Below are 13,810 nucleotides of genomic sequence, written 5' to 3'. Positions count from 1 at the left end.
TGAACTGATCTGGCAGCTGATTTCAAATCACTTGTAAAAACCTTTTTTTCTGACTTTTAATTCTCAGCAGTTTGTCAGTTTTATGTATTTTTCTTATTGTGTTCATTTAGAACCTCAGTGGTTCTCCTGGTGTTCTCTAGGGCCGTATGCGGTATGCGTACCTGAGCGTTCTCGTTACATGTCATCAGTCTCAGCACGGTTCCAGACCGAGAACGGACCAGATCTCCGGATGTTGTTCTTGCCCCGCCGTCTTTACCCAGCATGCATCAGAGCAGACTTGTATGTTCTGCAGATGAATGCTTTCCCAGAATGCACCGCGGCCCCAGCTTGATTTAGGACAAACGGAGCTCACAGCTGTAAGTTAAAAATTCCCTTTTCTGCTGCTGCTGTTGTTCAGATCATTTGAGAGAATTTTTTAAATTCTAATTAATATTTTTATTGTCTTTTAATTAATTTTTTTTAAATATTTTTTTATTCTTTTTTAGATCTTAAAAACATTATTTTAAAAATGTTATCAGTAAAATATGGTGTAGTGTATGCTACACCATAAAAATGCTAAAGAACTTAAATTGTTATTTTTTAACACAAAATATTACCTCTCACATTCAACTATGAATAAATTATTCATAGTTATTTAATTTTATAATCAATATAAGAAATAATTTATTATTATCTAAAGACTGCTAATAACAGGAGATGAAATGCGTGTGGTGATGTCACGAGAACACGAGTACGCTTCTGTTCCACAGAGATACGTTCTGCGTCCCGTTCTCCCCAAGTCTGTACTTCCTGGGTTCTTGCTAAGAACTGACTTGACGAGAACGTGAGTCCGTACTTCTCGTGAATTGAGAAACGGCCTACCTGTTATCTGGACTTTGACCTCTGTGCTTGTTCTAAATGCTTTCTAGATAAAGTTGGTTTGGATTGAATCTAAGAACAAAGGGTTCTACGTTATAAACGATCAACAACTAAACAACAGACAATATTAATAAAAGCAGCAAAACTTCCCTTAAAGCCACAGAGTAGAACTGAGTTGAAAGCAGAGGCCTAAACTGAGGGCCCGCCACAGAGAAGGTTCTGCCCCCCCGGTTTCTGGTCTGGATCTGGGGGTCTCTACGGGCCTGGGGCCACTCAGAGGGTCACAAAATCAAGGAGCCTCTCAAAGGAACCCAGCTGGGGGTCATTCCTTCTGCACTTTACTGTAAATGTCTAGTAAACGTCTGAGTGCAGGAAGCATGGAGCAGACACGTTAAATCACCTGTAGGATCCGCCTCTTTTAAAGGTTTTAGGTCTTAGATGGTATCAACCTCCACTTTCTGCCCATAACTCTCACCATTCGTCTTGGTCTGTGAGGTCCAACGGGCCGCGGCGCCGTTCTTTACTCCTTCCTGTCCAGCGTGAACCCAGCAGCTGATAAATGCGTCGGAGGCAAAGCGGGGTTGGTTGTTCCTGAGCTACAGCTGCCCCCCCGCTGCCTGGCCTCCGCCGCCGCTCCGGCATAAAGACTCTTCATTCTCTGCTTAATTTAGCCATCGATTTTTTTAAAACAGCAGATCGCATCGCAGACAGTGGGAGCATCAGCCTGAGGTGTTTTATGGACCTCACTGGGAGCCCAACCCCCTCCTGCAGCCGCCGGCCGAGAAGGGGAGCGAGGGAGGAAGATGTTTCTTCAGGGAGAGGAATCTGCCTTCCTGCTGCTTTTAGGAGATCCCAGCGTCAAATTCAGAGCAGAACCAGCCGGGACGCCACAGCAGAACCAGCTATGGGTCTGCGGTATGAGTTGGGGGAGGGTGGATAATAAATAATAGGCGCCGTATCTGTATCACCGTTTGGACATCCACCACAGGTCAGCAAAACAGTCAGAAATCAGCGTTTGCACCTGACTTTTCCATTCAGATTATTTAAAGTGAGACGATTCACAGCAATTCTGGAGGCAAATCCAAGGCAAGTCTAGTTAGAATCAGCCAAGTTCAGCCATTAGTCAGATTGGTTAGAAAGGAAACCCCGCTGACTGCAGACAGTCACTGGCTTGCAGCAACACTGGACAGCCAAACGCACTGAGCCCTTAACTTTGCAGCAATCCCTCATACTGAGCATGCATGAAGCGACAGTGGAGAGGAAAACTCCCCTTTAACAGGGAGGAGAACCTCCAGCAGAACCAGAACCAGGCTCAGTGTGAACGCTCATCTGCCTCCACCCACTGGGGCTTAGAGAAGACAGAGCAGAGACACAGAAAGCACAGAAGCTCACATTGACCCAGGAGTACTTTCTATGTTAGAGAAGACAGAGCAGAGACACAGAAAGCTCAGAAGCTCACATTGACCCAGGAGTACTTTCTATGGTAGAGAAGACAGAGCAGAGACACAGAAAGCTCAGAAGCTCACATTGACCCAGGAGTACTTTCTATGGTAGAGAAGACAGAGCAGAGACACAGAAAGCACAGAAGCTCACATTGACCCAGGAGTACTTTCTATGTTAGAGAAGACAGAGCAGAGACACAGAAAGCTCAGAAGCTCACACTGACCCAGGAGTACTTTCTATGGTAGAGAAGACAGAGCAGAGACACAGAAAGAAACCCAGGGATACTTTCTAGACCGCTGCATCTCAGAGATACCCTCTCAGATGTTCCGGTTTAACCTAAACTAGTATGTTTAAAATAAATAAAACAAATGCCGTACATCACCAAAACCTCTAAACACATAAAAAAACCTGCTAAACTAAATCTCCTCCAAGGGTTGAGGTCGGAATTGGCTCAAATAGATGAGCGGGTCACCGACTCGTTTATTGCCCACTGGCATCCCAGTGGTTGCATGTCAACATAACCAGGTTCAAATCATCGGTTTCTGTTGTCAGACGGCGAAGGAAAGAGTAAAAAGCTGAGCTGGAAGGTGCCGCCAGAGTCACAGGAGTCAGTTTGACGTAACTTTGGTTTTGACGGTCAGACACAACTAAGGTTAGAAGCAGCAGAATCTCTCAGAACCAACACCAGAACCGCAGGACGGTCACGCTGCACAGTGGGCACCCAAACGGTGCTCCCTGTGGCCTCAGGTGGTAAAAGCTTCAGCCTCCCGCTTTAAAACTGCAGCTTAGGTTGAAAGATCCACATCTGAGGTTGGATCCTACGAGGAAGGAGTCTCCTCTCACTGCAAAAACGGATCTAAAATAAGTAAAATGTTCTTGAAGTAAATGCATTTGTCCTTGATTTGAGCAGGTAAATAAGATTATTTTCCAATGGAATGAGTATTTTGACCCCTAAAATAAGATAATTAGACATCCTGCACTTGAAACAAGATGATGGAGATAAGTTGCTGCTATTTTAAGTGCAAAACTCTTATTCCACTGGCAGATCATCTTATTTACCTACTCAAATCAGGGACACATCCACTAATTTTAAGAACATTTTACTTATTTTAAGTTCCGTTTTTGCAGTGCTCCTGCTGCAGCTGTTCGCTCCAAAACACGACGTAGTTTAATGTTTTTCTGCACATCCTCAGTCAGAAAACTGCGTCATCGACGCCGCGTACGCCCGGCCAGTAGCATTCACAGCAAAGCAGCTAAAGTCAGCTGAGCGGGGGTCATTTTTCAGACACCTTCAGCCCGTTTGTCCTCCCAGCAGTAAGAAATCAGAAACTTCCCGTCAGTCTAAACCTTCTAAACATTATAAACAGCTTTTCCCATCAACCCCGGCGGGTCGGACTCACAGGCGTTGGTGACGGCGAAGCTGTTGGCCGTTTCGATGTTGTCCACGTGAGGCACCAGGTTGAACGGGGCTTCGGACGCGTTGGGGCTGGTGTTGTGCAGGAAGATGGCCAGGCGGAAGGCGGTGTACTCCTGATCAGTGTTTCTGATGAACAGACCACCTGCAGAGAGGGAGGAGAAGGTTTCATGAAGAACATCGATCTGACGCAACGTTCCCCCGGGTTTCTGCCCATTCCCTCAGCTTCCTACGACGGTTAGCTTCCCTGAATGATTTACTCAGGAAACTAGAACTCATCACCGGCTTGTTTTTGCTCCTGGTTCTGTAAAGCATCAAGACGCCAGCTCTTGATGTGAATGAAGGAGATGGATTTCAGCAGATCTAAGGACACCGGCAGTAACTTAACCCGCTGCCGATGCAAAACACTCTGCATCATCAACGACCGGTGCTAAAAGTCTCATAAATCAGAGTAAAACATAATAAAGGCAGTTATGAACGGTGCTGGTGGTATTGGACCTGAGAACAGACAGGATTATGACCCCGCCATGGTGATGAAGAACCGAGGAAAGAACCGGCAGGTAGCAGCGGAGCTACTGGAGCACAGAGAATCCAACAGAGAGCAGGATGATCTGGCAAAAAGGGGAGGAAAGGGCTGGCTCTTAAGCTGCTGGGAAGGTGGTCAGTGTCAGGTGGGACCGACAGGACAACACAGGAGAGCTGGGGGAGAAGCTGAGGGACGGTGCTGCAATGAAACCAGGACACAAAGGGAGGAAACCAGGAAAAACTAAACCAGGAACTGAAGACTAAAAAAGGCAGGAGAAACCGAACCGTTCCACAATGAACTGAACAAAGGAACCATGAACCCCAGCAGAAAAGATCTGTAATAATGTATATAAAGTCCAGAACAAACGTGAAATATTTTCTATGAACATAAAAAACAGAAATAGTTTCTGTCAAGGAATTTTTTTTTAATCTAAAATGAAGATTCACTTCTTTCAAATTTGACACGAGTGTAAAATATAGAAAACAGGGAATGGTGGTTTGAGCAGAGCGCAAATGTCCCGGTTGAAATCCCACAGACTGCCCCTCTGCGTCCCTGAGCAAGACTCTCGGCCCCAGAACGGTCCCTAGAGGCCGCCCACTGACAAAGTTCATTGGAATATAATATAATTAATATAATATAATTAATATAATATAATTAGGGCAGGGTGATAGGGACTAAAAATATCTTTAAGCTGAATGCTGATCTACGATATTTATCTCTGTGTTTTTCTTTTCATACATTAAATATAAAAATTCTGAATCAAAACTTTATCCTAAATGTCTCAGAGAAACAGATTTTAACAAGCAGCTGTAGATAAATAGCAGCAGAAAAACAACCAACTGGAAAACAACAACAGCAGAAAAACAACCAACTGGAATACATAAAAGTTTAATTATAGCGCATCACAAACCACCTCGATATAAACGATAAAGTCTCATCTTATATCTCTTTTAAAAATATTCTTGATATTTTTAAAATCTCGATACTCTGCCCAGCCCTAAATATAATATCACATAATGTTACAATGAAAAATTTAGGTGAATTAATTATTAAAATGAGAAGATTAACGAAATAAAGCAAGGATGTCCCTCCATCCAACAGGAGATGTTTTATGCGTTCATCTGTTGATGATCTGTGTATGTTTGCTCCAGGGCACTCAGGCAGCTCAGACTGGAAGGTGATGATATTCCTCCACCATCTTGATGGATCAGCGGAGTTTCTCATGCAGTTTCTGTAAGGCGGGACTTTTTACCTCCGTCTGTTTCAGTTTCCATCCTCTTCATTCACAACTAACACCTAAACTAAGACGCTCGTGGCCGGGTAAATGTCACAGGTGTTAGAAGTGCTTTGTTTCATGTTTCATGTTTCAGACTCAAGGCAATGTTGCTTAGGACGGGAGCGTGTAAATGCCATTTAAAGCTAAATGTCAGAGCGTCCTTTTCACGGCTGACCTCTTTAAAGACGCTAAACTTCAGAATAATTTACTCTTCTTTGTGCCTGGACACGTGAGACCCGTTCTGCTCCCATTGGATTTTAAACACGACCAGTTTATCTTGACAAATCCCAGCCGATGTCTTTGCATTTGGACCACAGAATCAGAGGAACAACCACGACTCCCAGTGGATGGAGACAGCAGACTGACACAACAAGGAGCAGAATGAAGAGGAACTGCAACCAGCTATCTTCATCTTCCAGAGTCCAGCTGTGTGTTTAACTTAATCTGAGGCTAACTGCAGCTCTTCTGCTTCTGGAGACCCAGGAAACCCAGCAGACAGGTCAGAGAGGAGGTTCTGGTCCAGTTTCCAGCAGGTCAGGTTCTACAGAACCTCCCAGAGTTCTGATCATCATGTGGACCTGGAGAGAGGATGGACCACCTGCAGACCTACCAGGACATGGACGTCCACCTGGACTGACAGGCTGGACCAGGAGAGCATTGATCAGAGAAGCAGGAGGACCGTGGTGGCTCTGGAGGAGCTGCAGAGATCCACAGCTCTGCAGCTGTTAAAATTGCCATTACATTTTTTACATTTTCTGCAGTGAGATTTAACACAAACATGTGGTTCCGTGCAGCCTGGCCTCTGTCAGTCAGCTCCAGGGCAGCTGTGTTTCTAACACAGCTCACCACCGTCAGGGTGTGAATGAATGAATGAATGAATGAATGAATGACAGTCTGGGGTCTTCAGGCTCGATAAACCACCTTACAAGTACGAGCCATTTCCCGTTTACCAAGCCAGTTATGTACATTGCTGCAGTCCTCAGAATAAGAAGCATATAAACAGAGCTGCTTCTCCAAGACAGAGGTAGAACAGGAACGCTGGTCAGAAACCAGCAGAGCAACGGCGCTCCAGAACCAAACAGCAGGTGTAGCGTTCAAAAAAACCAAACCGTTTGAAAAACACCATTTAAGATCTCAGATCAGCAGATCCCAGAAACACAGCAACACAACCAGCTGACAGGCATCAGGAGGAACAAAGACACACAGTGGAACAACGTCTCTCCAGAACTGCTGAATGGAGCAAAATAACTTGGTTTATCATTAATTCGTTTTCAGTTTAGCTGGGATTTCATTTTCTGCGCTGCCTAGATTTGCTCTGAGCTTTAAATCCAGATGCAGGGAACAGCGGTGGTGGCGTCATGCTGTGGGAAGCAGATCGTAGCTGATGGGAGGATGAATGGAGGAGAATCCCAGAGGTTCACCTTCCAGCAGGACAACCAGAGAACCTGCAGCCAGAGATGTTATGGGATGTTTAGGTTAAAGCAAAGTCCAGATGTTCCCCATAATCTGAGTTTTACTAGGAAGAAAAGCCAAAGATGTTGTGTCTAAAGATGCTCAACCTGCAACTGGACCTGCAGAGAAAGGTGGTTCTGCAGAGCAGCGACTCAGGGTATTATTGGTAGAAAATACTGAAAAGCCTATTTATGTTGTTTTAAGAATCACAACCACTGTAGTGCCGCTTAAAATAATCATTTTATACAGATTTTACCTGCAAAAATCTTGTTGAATCAGCATATTTTATTCATTTCAGTTCCCCTCTCATCAGAAAAGGGAGAAATAAACATTTATGCATTTATTTCACTTTCTGAAGTTCTGAAAATCTCAAATGGAAATGATTAATTAAACCCCTGCTGACTCAGCATGTTCTGTTTTTTGTGGTAGTTTAAGTTTTAATAGAAGCATTTAAGAGAATAATATACATTTATCAGCCAAAAATACTGAAAATCTGCAGCTAACAGGTTGAATTTGGATGTCGGTGAGGGAACGAAGCGACTGATGTCCCACAGATAGACAGTAACCAGATCCTCCTGAGGACGCCTCGTTTTGACGTCACCTGTCTGCAGAACCACCCGGTCCTGCACCAACCCGTCCACCGCCATGGACAGACCAACAAGCTGAGAGAGGACATCAGGGAGGCGTTAGTTGGTCTGACTGAGCAGCGTCTAAAAGTCCTCTTAAATCTGCCGACCAACATCTAAAAGATTCAGGGAAGCTTTAGGAGGAAGTGAGGTGGTCAGGTCAGAGCAGAATAAAGCATCAGCTCAACGGAGAACTTCCCAAAGAACCGTGGCCTGAGTCCAGCTCAGAGGTGGGAACATTATGCACCAAGCAGCCACCAAGGAACCTGGAGGCTTCTGGTTCTGCATGAGAACAGCCCCATTCACGATGGCTGCAGGAGGAACTGTTCATTTGGACTTCTAGACCTCATCTCTGAAGGTTCTGAAGAATCGACACAAACAATGAGAAACATCCCGCAGGACTTAACTCACTGCAGACTTAATTGTCCTAAAAAGCAGCAGCAGAACAGCATCACTGTGATAAAAGTGTCAGATTTTGCACATTAAAGCATAAAATGATTTAAAAAGTAGAACATCCAGAAGAGGGGCTACAAATCAGACCCCCCCACCACCCCACATTAAGGGCCCAGCCTACCTTGGACCAACTACAGAGTAGGTCAGAAGAAAGGTTTAAGAAACAAAACAGCTGGACTTCTGTTCTGAAGACGTTTCTCTTCCATCCAGGAAGCTTTCTCAGTTCTAAATGTCTGCAGCAGTGAGGAGTTCCAGCTTTATAGACCTGCAGGCCTCGTTAGAGCCTAGATTCACCTGGAGATTCACCTGGAGCTGATCACCCCAACAATGGAGTCGTTAGGCTCCTCGTTAGGCTCCTCGTTAGGCTGGTTCACAGGAGGAATGCTGTGGTCACATCATGGAGGTGTGAACTGGGGGGAAACTTAGCAGGAATCAAACCTACAGCTGAGTTGTTTCTGAGTCCTCCTCTGTTTAAAGTGAGTTTTCTCGGTTTAAGTAAATGGCTTCCTTCTTCCACTCCTAGGCTGGGGTTCTGTGCTCAGGATGGACCAGCCTCTGTCTGAGGCTCCTGTGGGTGTGAAATGTTCTGGGATCTGGTATTTAGAGAAAATCCTCCTGAGTTTCTCAGACTCCAGTAACATCTGGGATGACAATGTTTCTGCACTTGTTCTTCTCTATGTTCTGTTGGATTTGAACCTTTTTTTGGTTTGATCATGACCTGCATGACTGAGAATCTCAACCAACATACAGAATATATCTGCAGGCTGTGAACAACTGTTTCTCCAACAAGCTCTAACGTCCTGGAGGATCAAATTCATCCAATTTCTGACTTTTATGCTGTGAGTTTCTGTCTTTTTCTGGTCGACATTCTGTGTTTACACATTAAAATGAAACAGAGCATTTCCTTTCCCTAACAGCAAAAGATCAGGAGACTCAATATTTGTTCCCTGTCTTGTTTAACCGATTAAAGAACCAAACTTCATCCTCTTCTCAGTGTTTTGACGCCACTGGTTCACTCTGTCACCCACATCTGCAGAGACCTCCATCCATTCACGCTGGAAAAATCTCCTTTCACCAATCAGAAGGAAGCCTTTAACAAATATAACGTTATGCATTTCTCTCCATGTTAACCTTGAATGCTTCAAACTTTGACATGGATCTCACAATTTACCCAAAAACAGGCTTTATGGTCCGGTTCTGAAGCCGGAATAAAGTGCAACGCCTGAACACTAGAGCATGGCTGCAGCTGCATGAACTTTTCTGGATTTCCATCTCATCCTACCCTGAACAAAACACATTCTCAGTCTCTTGATTGCTTCTGCTGCTTTAAGCCAAAGGAAAGCATCAGAGCCGGTGTGTGAGCTCCACAGAACCTGCATCCTTATCAGAGTCCTTGTGAGGAATAACCGGGTCAACGTGTGGACCTATACAGACACATGTTCTGATAGGAAGCATCGCCCAGATGCTGCAGATACATCGTCTGAACATCCATGATGAGAACCTCCTGGTCCACCACGGCACCAATGGTTCTCAGTTGGTGCTTAGCAATGTGGGCTGAGAGGCCACTCAGGCAGGAAGAAGCCATTAAACCCGCAGAAAAAAACAAAACTCAGGGACCAATATCTTAATGTTTCATCAGATAACAAACATAAATAATACTAATATCAACCAGAATTTATGTAACCTAATAAAAATACTCTTAACAGATCCCCATCTGTTGTTTTAATGCAAATTAAAGTGGAAGAATCTTATGATTCACCAAGAAACATTTAGCTACAAATGTTGCTGTTAAGATGATCGGATATTTAATACGGCAGGAAAAGCTGGTGACTGGAGGTCAGGGGAGAAAGCAGCTGGAGATGATCTGAGCAGCATGGAGGACCATCCTGCTGGAAGCAGCTCCACTGTGGCCATAAAGGGGTGGAGATGGTCAGCAGCAATGCTCAGGAAGGCTCAGGGTTCAACCGATGCTGAGATGGTCCTGAGGGGCCCAGAGTCAGACATGGAAACATCTGCCAGACCATGACACCACCGCCACCAGCTGAACCAGTGATGCTGGGCAGGATGGATCCATGCTTTCATGGTGTTTCCACCAAAATCTGACCCGACCTTCTGAATGCTGCAGCTGAAGTCGAGGCTCATTTTTCCAACATGTTCTGGTCCAGTTCTGGTGGATCTGTGGGAATTCTAGCCCACCAGTTTCAGGGTCACCGGTTTGGCCCACCTTTGCCTCCTGATCATCTCCATCTGGTCTGCCTGTTCTCCAGACATCAATAAAGGCGTCTTCATCCACACGGCCGCTGCTCTCTGGGTATTTTCTGTTTTTTTGGTTTGGTTGGTTGTGGGTGAAAATCCCAGCAGATCAGCAGACCTCCTCCTCTGTTGTCATCTTCAGCTCATCTAGATCAATAATTGCACTGAGTTGCTGCCGTGTGATTGGCCGAGGTAACATCTGAGCTGACGAGCAGGTGTGCAGGTGAGTGAGGCTCTCCTTTTGCTTGGCCTGATCTTCTGAAAGCTCAATGTGCAGATTCCCCCCGACTGGACCGGACATTTATGAGCAGCTCAGAGACCCATCAGGCTCTTCATCACCAAACACTCCCAGTGATCATGCTAATCGTGAAGCACGGTGGAGTACAGATGGTGCTGGGGGCCTCAGGAGCCTCAGGATCCTCAGGAGCCTGAGGAGCCGTAATGAAATCTGCATTAAGTCATTAAACGTGGGAAACACCAGGACTGTGTGAGCATTCTCCACATCTGAGGGCCTCTGGCAGAAAGCTGGAGGTTATTTGGAGCACACAGTGGAATCAGCCTTCTGTCCCGGTCCTGAAGAGTCAACCTCAGAGAGGAACCAAGACTCTGGACCACCTAGTGACACGGTACCAGGGTTGATGGGTCAAAGACCGCTCAGGAGGCGCCAACCTTGTGAAACGCTAGAGGACAGAGTTAATGTTCTCTTTTCTGAGGATTTTAGGTCTCATGTTTACTGATTTAAGGCTGTTTTCCACACGTTTGGCAAACAAACCGGGAAAGATGGCCGCCTCTGTCCGTGTGTCTGTTTCTGCATGAGTAAACATGCCGTTTCCCTCCCATGACGACAGGCGTTAATTCACTGGTACAGATCCCTGATTAGGGGACATGTTTGTCCTCCCTGAAGGCTGAGGGACCTCTGAACAAAATGTGAAATAAAGTCTGCAGCGCGAGGAAACGTTGGCATTTAGTCTCATTTCTGCTCCCCCACAGGTCAGCCGGGGCCCATTCCGGGCAGAGCGGCGACGCGGGGATTGCATAAGCAGCATTTCCCGTATCTGGCAGCAGTTTAGCTAAACAAATGATAATAAGCTCTGATTGTGGGTTTAAGCAAATATCTGGAGAGTTTATTAGTGATGGCAGAGCCCCCCCCCCCCTACACACACACACACACACACAGAGACACAGAAATGCTCGTTACATAAAAGCTCGACATGATTGCAAAGCATTTGTGCAGGTTTCATCCCCCTTTATTCCCGCTCACAGCTGCAGAGGTGACGTTCTCTAACAAACCCTGAACTTTGGCCTCTCCGCGGGGGATTGAGTGTCACAGCAATACGGCAGAACAAGGAGAACGATTTGAACAGCTTGTCATTTACCATCAGCCTCACTCTAATTTACAGGCAGAGCTTCAGTGGTGGAAAATCAGCAAAAAAAAAAAAAGAAAAAGTGCAGGTTTTTTGTAAGCGGAATAAAGGTTTCTGGATGTGATAAATGGTTTTAATGAGATGGAAGGGCTGCTGCTGATGGGGATCAACAGCTGGAGGTCACAGTTTGCCCTTCTTTAATGAAAACCATAAAGCTTTCACCTTTATTCCTCCCATGGCAGAAGCTGCAAAGTGGTTAAACTGCAACATGGAGAGGTTTTTAAAAAGAAGGCAGGGGTAGGGGGGGGGGGGGGGAATGGGTGACCAGTGGGACTCTGGATCCAGAGTGTTAAAAGCAGTCAATGCACAGGCAGCCTGCATGCAGAACACACACACACACACACACACACACACACACACACACACACACACACACACACACACACACACACACACACACACACACACACACACACACAGTTCACCGCTGTGATCTGCTGCAGTGGCAGCGTGTGATGCGCTCGGATCCACGGTGAGTGCAGCCCGCAGACACGGAACGCATCAACCCTCCTGACTGCCAGCCTCACCGCGAACAGCCCGGCCGGCCAGGGGTGCTCTGCAGCGGACTCGGTCCCCGGCATGCTGGCAGCTGCTGGCGCTGACACCAGAACCGTCACTCACCGATCTGAACGCTGCTCGGGAAAGCTCCCATCGCCAGCCCCCAGAAGCCCGAGAACATCAACAGAATCCAGTCACAGGGAGAAATCCTCATCTTGGTTCGGTTATTAACTGAAGAGAAACATCGAGCAGGTCCGATCCTCACCCTCCTAGGGCAAAAGCAACATCCTAAAAAAAAAATAAAAAAAAACACCAAAGAGCTTCTTGGAGAGCAATTTGCCGGTTAAACATCCATGTCTGCTCTTCTCCCCTCCGATGTCCTGCGTCCCCTCCGTCCGGCGCTGGAGATTTTGCGCACAACAGCACCAAGATGAGGGGCGACGCGGAGAGGACAAGGAGGATGATGATGGTGAGGATGAGGAGGAAGAAGAAGAGGAGGAGGAGGAGGAGAGGGGGCGGGCATCAGCCAGCGGCGGCCAGTGCGTCTGGATGCGGCTCAACTGGCACCAAAGCCACCGTCACACATGCGCCTTTTTGACGTGTGGAGCGCGGCCAGGAAGGGGGGGGGGGGGGGGGGGGGGGGGGGGGGGGGGCACAGGGTCCCCCAGCAGAACCCCCAGCAGAACCACAAACTTCCAGAACTGCTGACACAAACACACCGAGACCCTCCACGGACCGGAACCAGCCTGATCCCTAACAGATTACAGGGCTGGCTTTATTAGCCGTTCTCAGATGTTTTTCCTCTTTATTTTTTGTTCAGTCCAAACGTTTCAAATCATCAGAGCAAACACAAGAAGTGATCATGTTCTTTCATAAATAAACTGTGGCCAGCCTCCTTTTACCGCAGAAACAGGAAATCACATCAACAGAACCCGTCTGACAACTTGAAGCAGGCTAAGAACCGCGACAGAACCGCCTCACTCCCCTGAACCAGAGAAAGCCAGAACAACAGATGAGAACCAGAACCGTTAACATCCATCAGTCTGGAGAAGCTGACAAAGTTAGTTCTACAAATAGAAATATATCCCCCTGTGTGCATCATCAGTCTATCTAAAGCTTCCCTAATTTTTAAACTGCAATAATTTAACAAGAAGGGTCAAATTAGAAATAATCTGGTCTGTCAGGTGCTGACGTGTTTCCAGACTGTTGGTTTTACATGAGAACCAGAACCAGAACCAGAACCAGAACCAGAACCATGAGGGAAAACACAACAGCAGTCAGCCACCTGGAGAACATTGGTTTTTATCTCCTTAATGTGAGCGTCACTGTTTGACAGGAATTACTAGGATAATTTATTTGGCATCCATATTTATTGAGATGCATTTGCAGGTGGGTCCACGGATCTTCTGCTTTGTGCTGCTTTCAAGGAGAACATCCAGCTGACCCGGTTAAAACAGAACAAACGAGCTGCAGCTATGACATTTTCACGGTGATCTGCAGAGCTTCCCTCGTTTCTGACCTCTGCACCTCAGTCCTAGGAAGGAGCACAAGGACAAGTCCTGACATCAACCCAGGCTTTACGCCGAG

The 13,810-nt window shown here is 46.4% G+C and overlaps 1 protein-coding gene across 4 annotated transcripts in view; it reads right to left on the bottom strand.

The window, feature by feature from the left end:
• Positions 1 to 12,794, bottom strand: part of gria4b (glutamate receptor, ionotropic, AMPA 4b) — a 146,424-nt gene extending 133,630 nt beyond the window's left edge. The window contains exons 1-2 of one of the 4 annotated variants that reach the window (XM_036142710.1): positions 12,347 to 12,794; positions 3,702 to 3,860 (exon numbers count right to left, since the gene is read on the bottom strand). In XM_036142710.1, the coding sequence (XP_035998603.1) occupies positions 3,702 to 3,860; positions 12,347 to 12,437 (250 nt within the window). In that variant the 5' untranslated portion in view covers positions 12,438 to 12,794. The remainder of the gene's footprint in view (positions 1 to 3,701; positions 3,861 to 12,346) is intronic. The other 3 variants (XM_036142709.1, XM_036142707.1, XM_036142706.1) reach the window with 3 other exon arrangements.
• Positions 12,795 to 13,810: the final 1,016 nt, after the last annotated feature.

The sequence above is a fragment of the Fundulus heteroclitus genome, chromosome 11 (genome assembly GCF_011125445.2).
Source record: "Fundulus heteroclitus isolate FHET01 chromosome 11, MU-UCD_Fhet_4.1, whole genome shotgun sequence".
Lineage (NCBI taxonomy): Eukaryota > Metazoa > Chordata > Actinopteri > Cyprinodontiformes > Fundulidae > Fundulus > Fundulus heteroclitus.
This window is presented reverse-complemented; position numbering and strand designations above follow the sequence as displayed.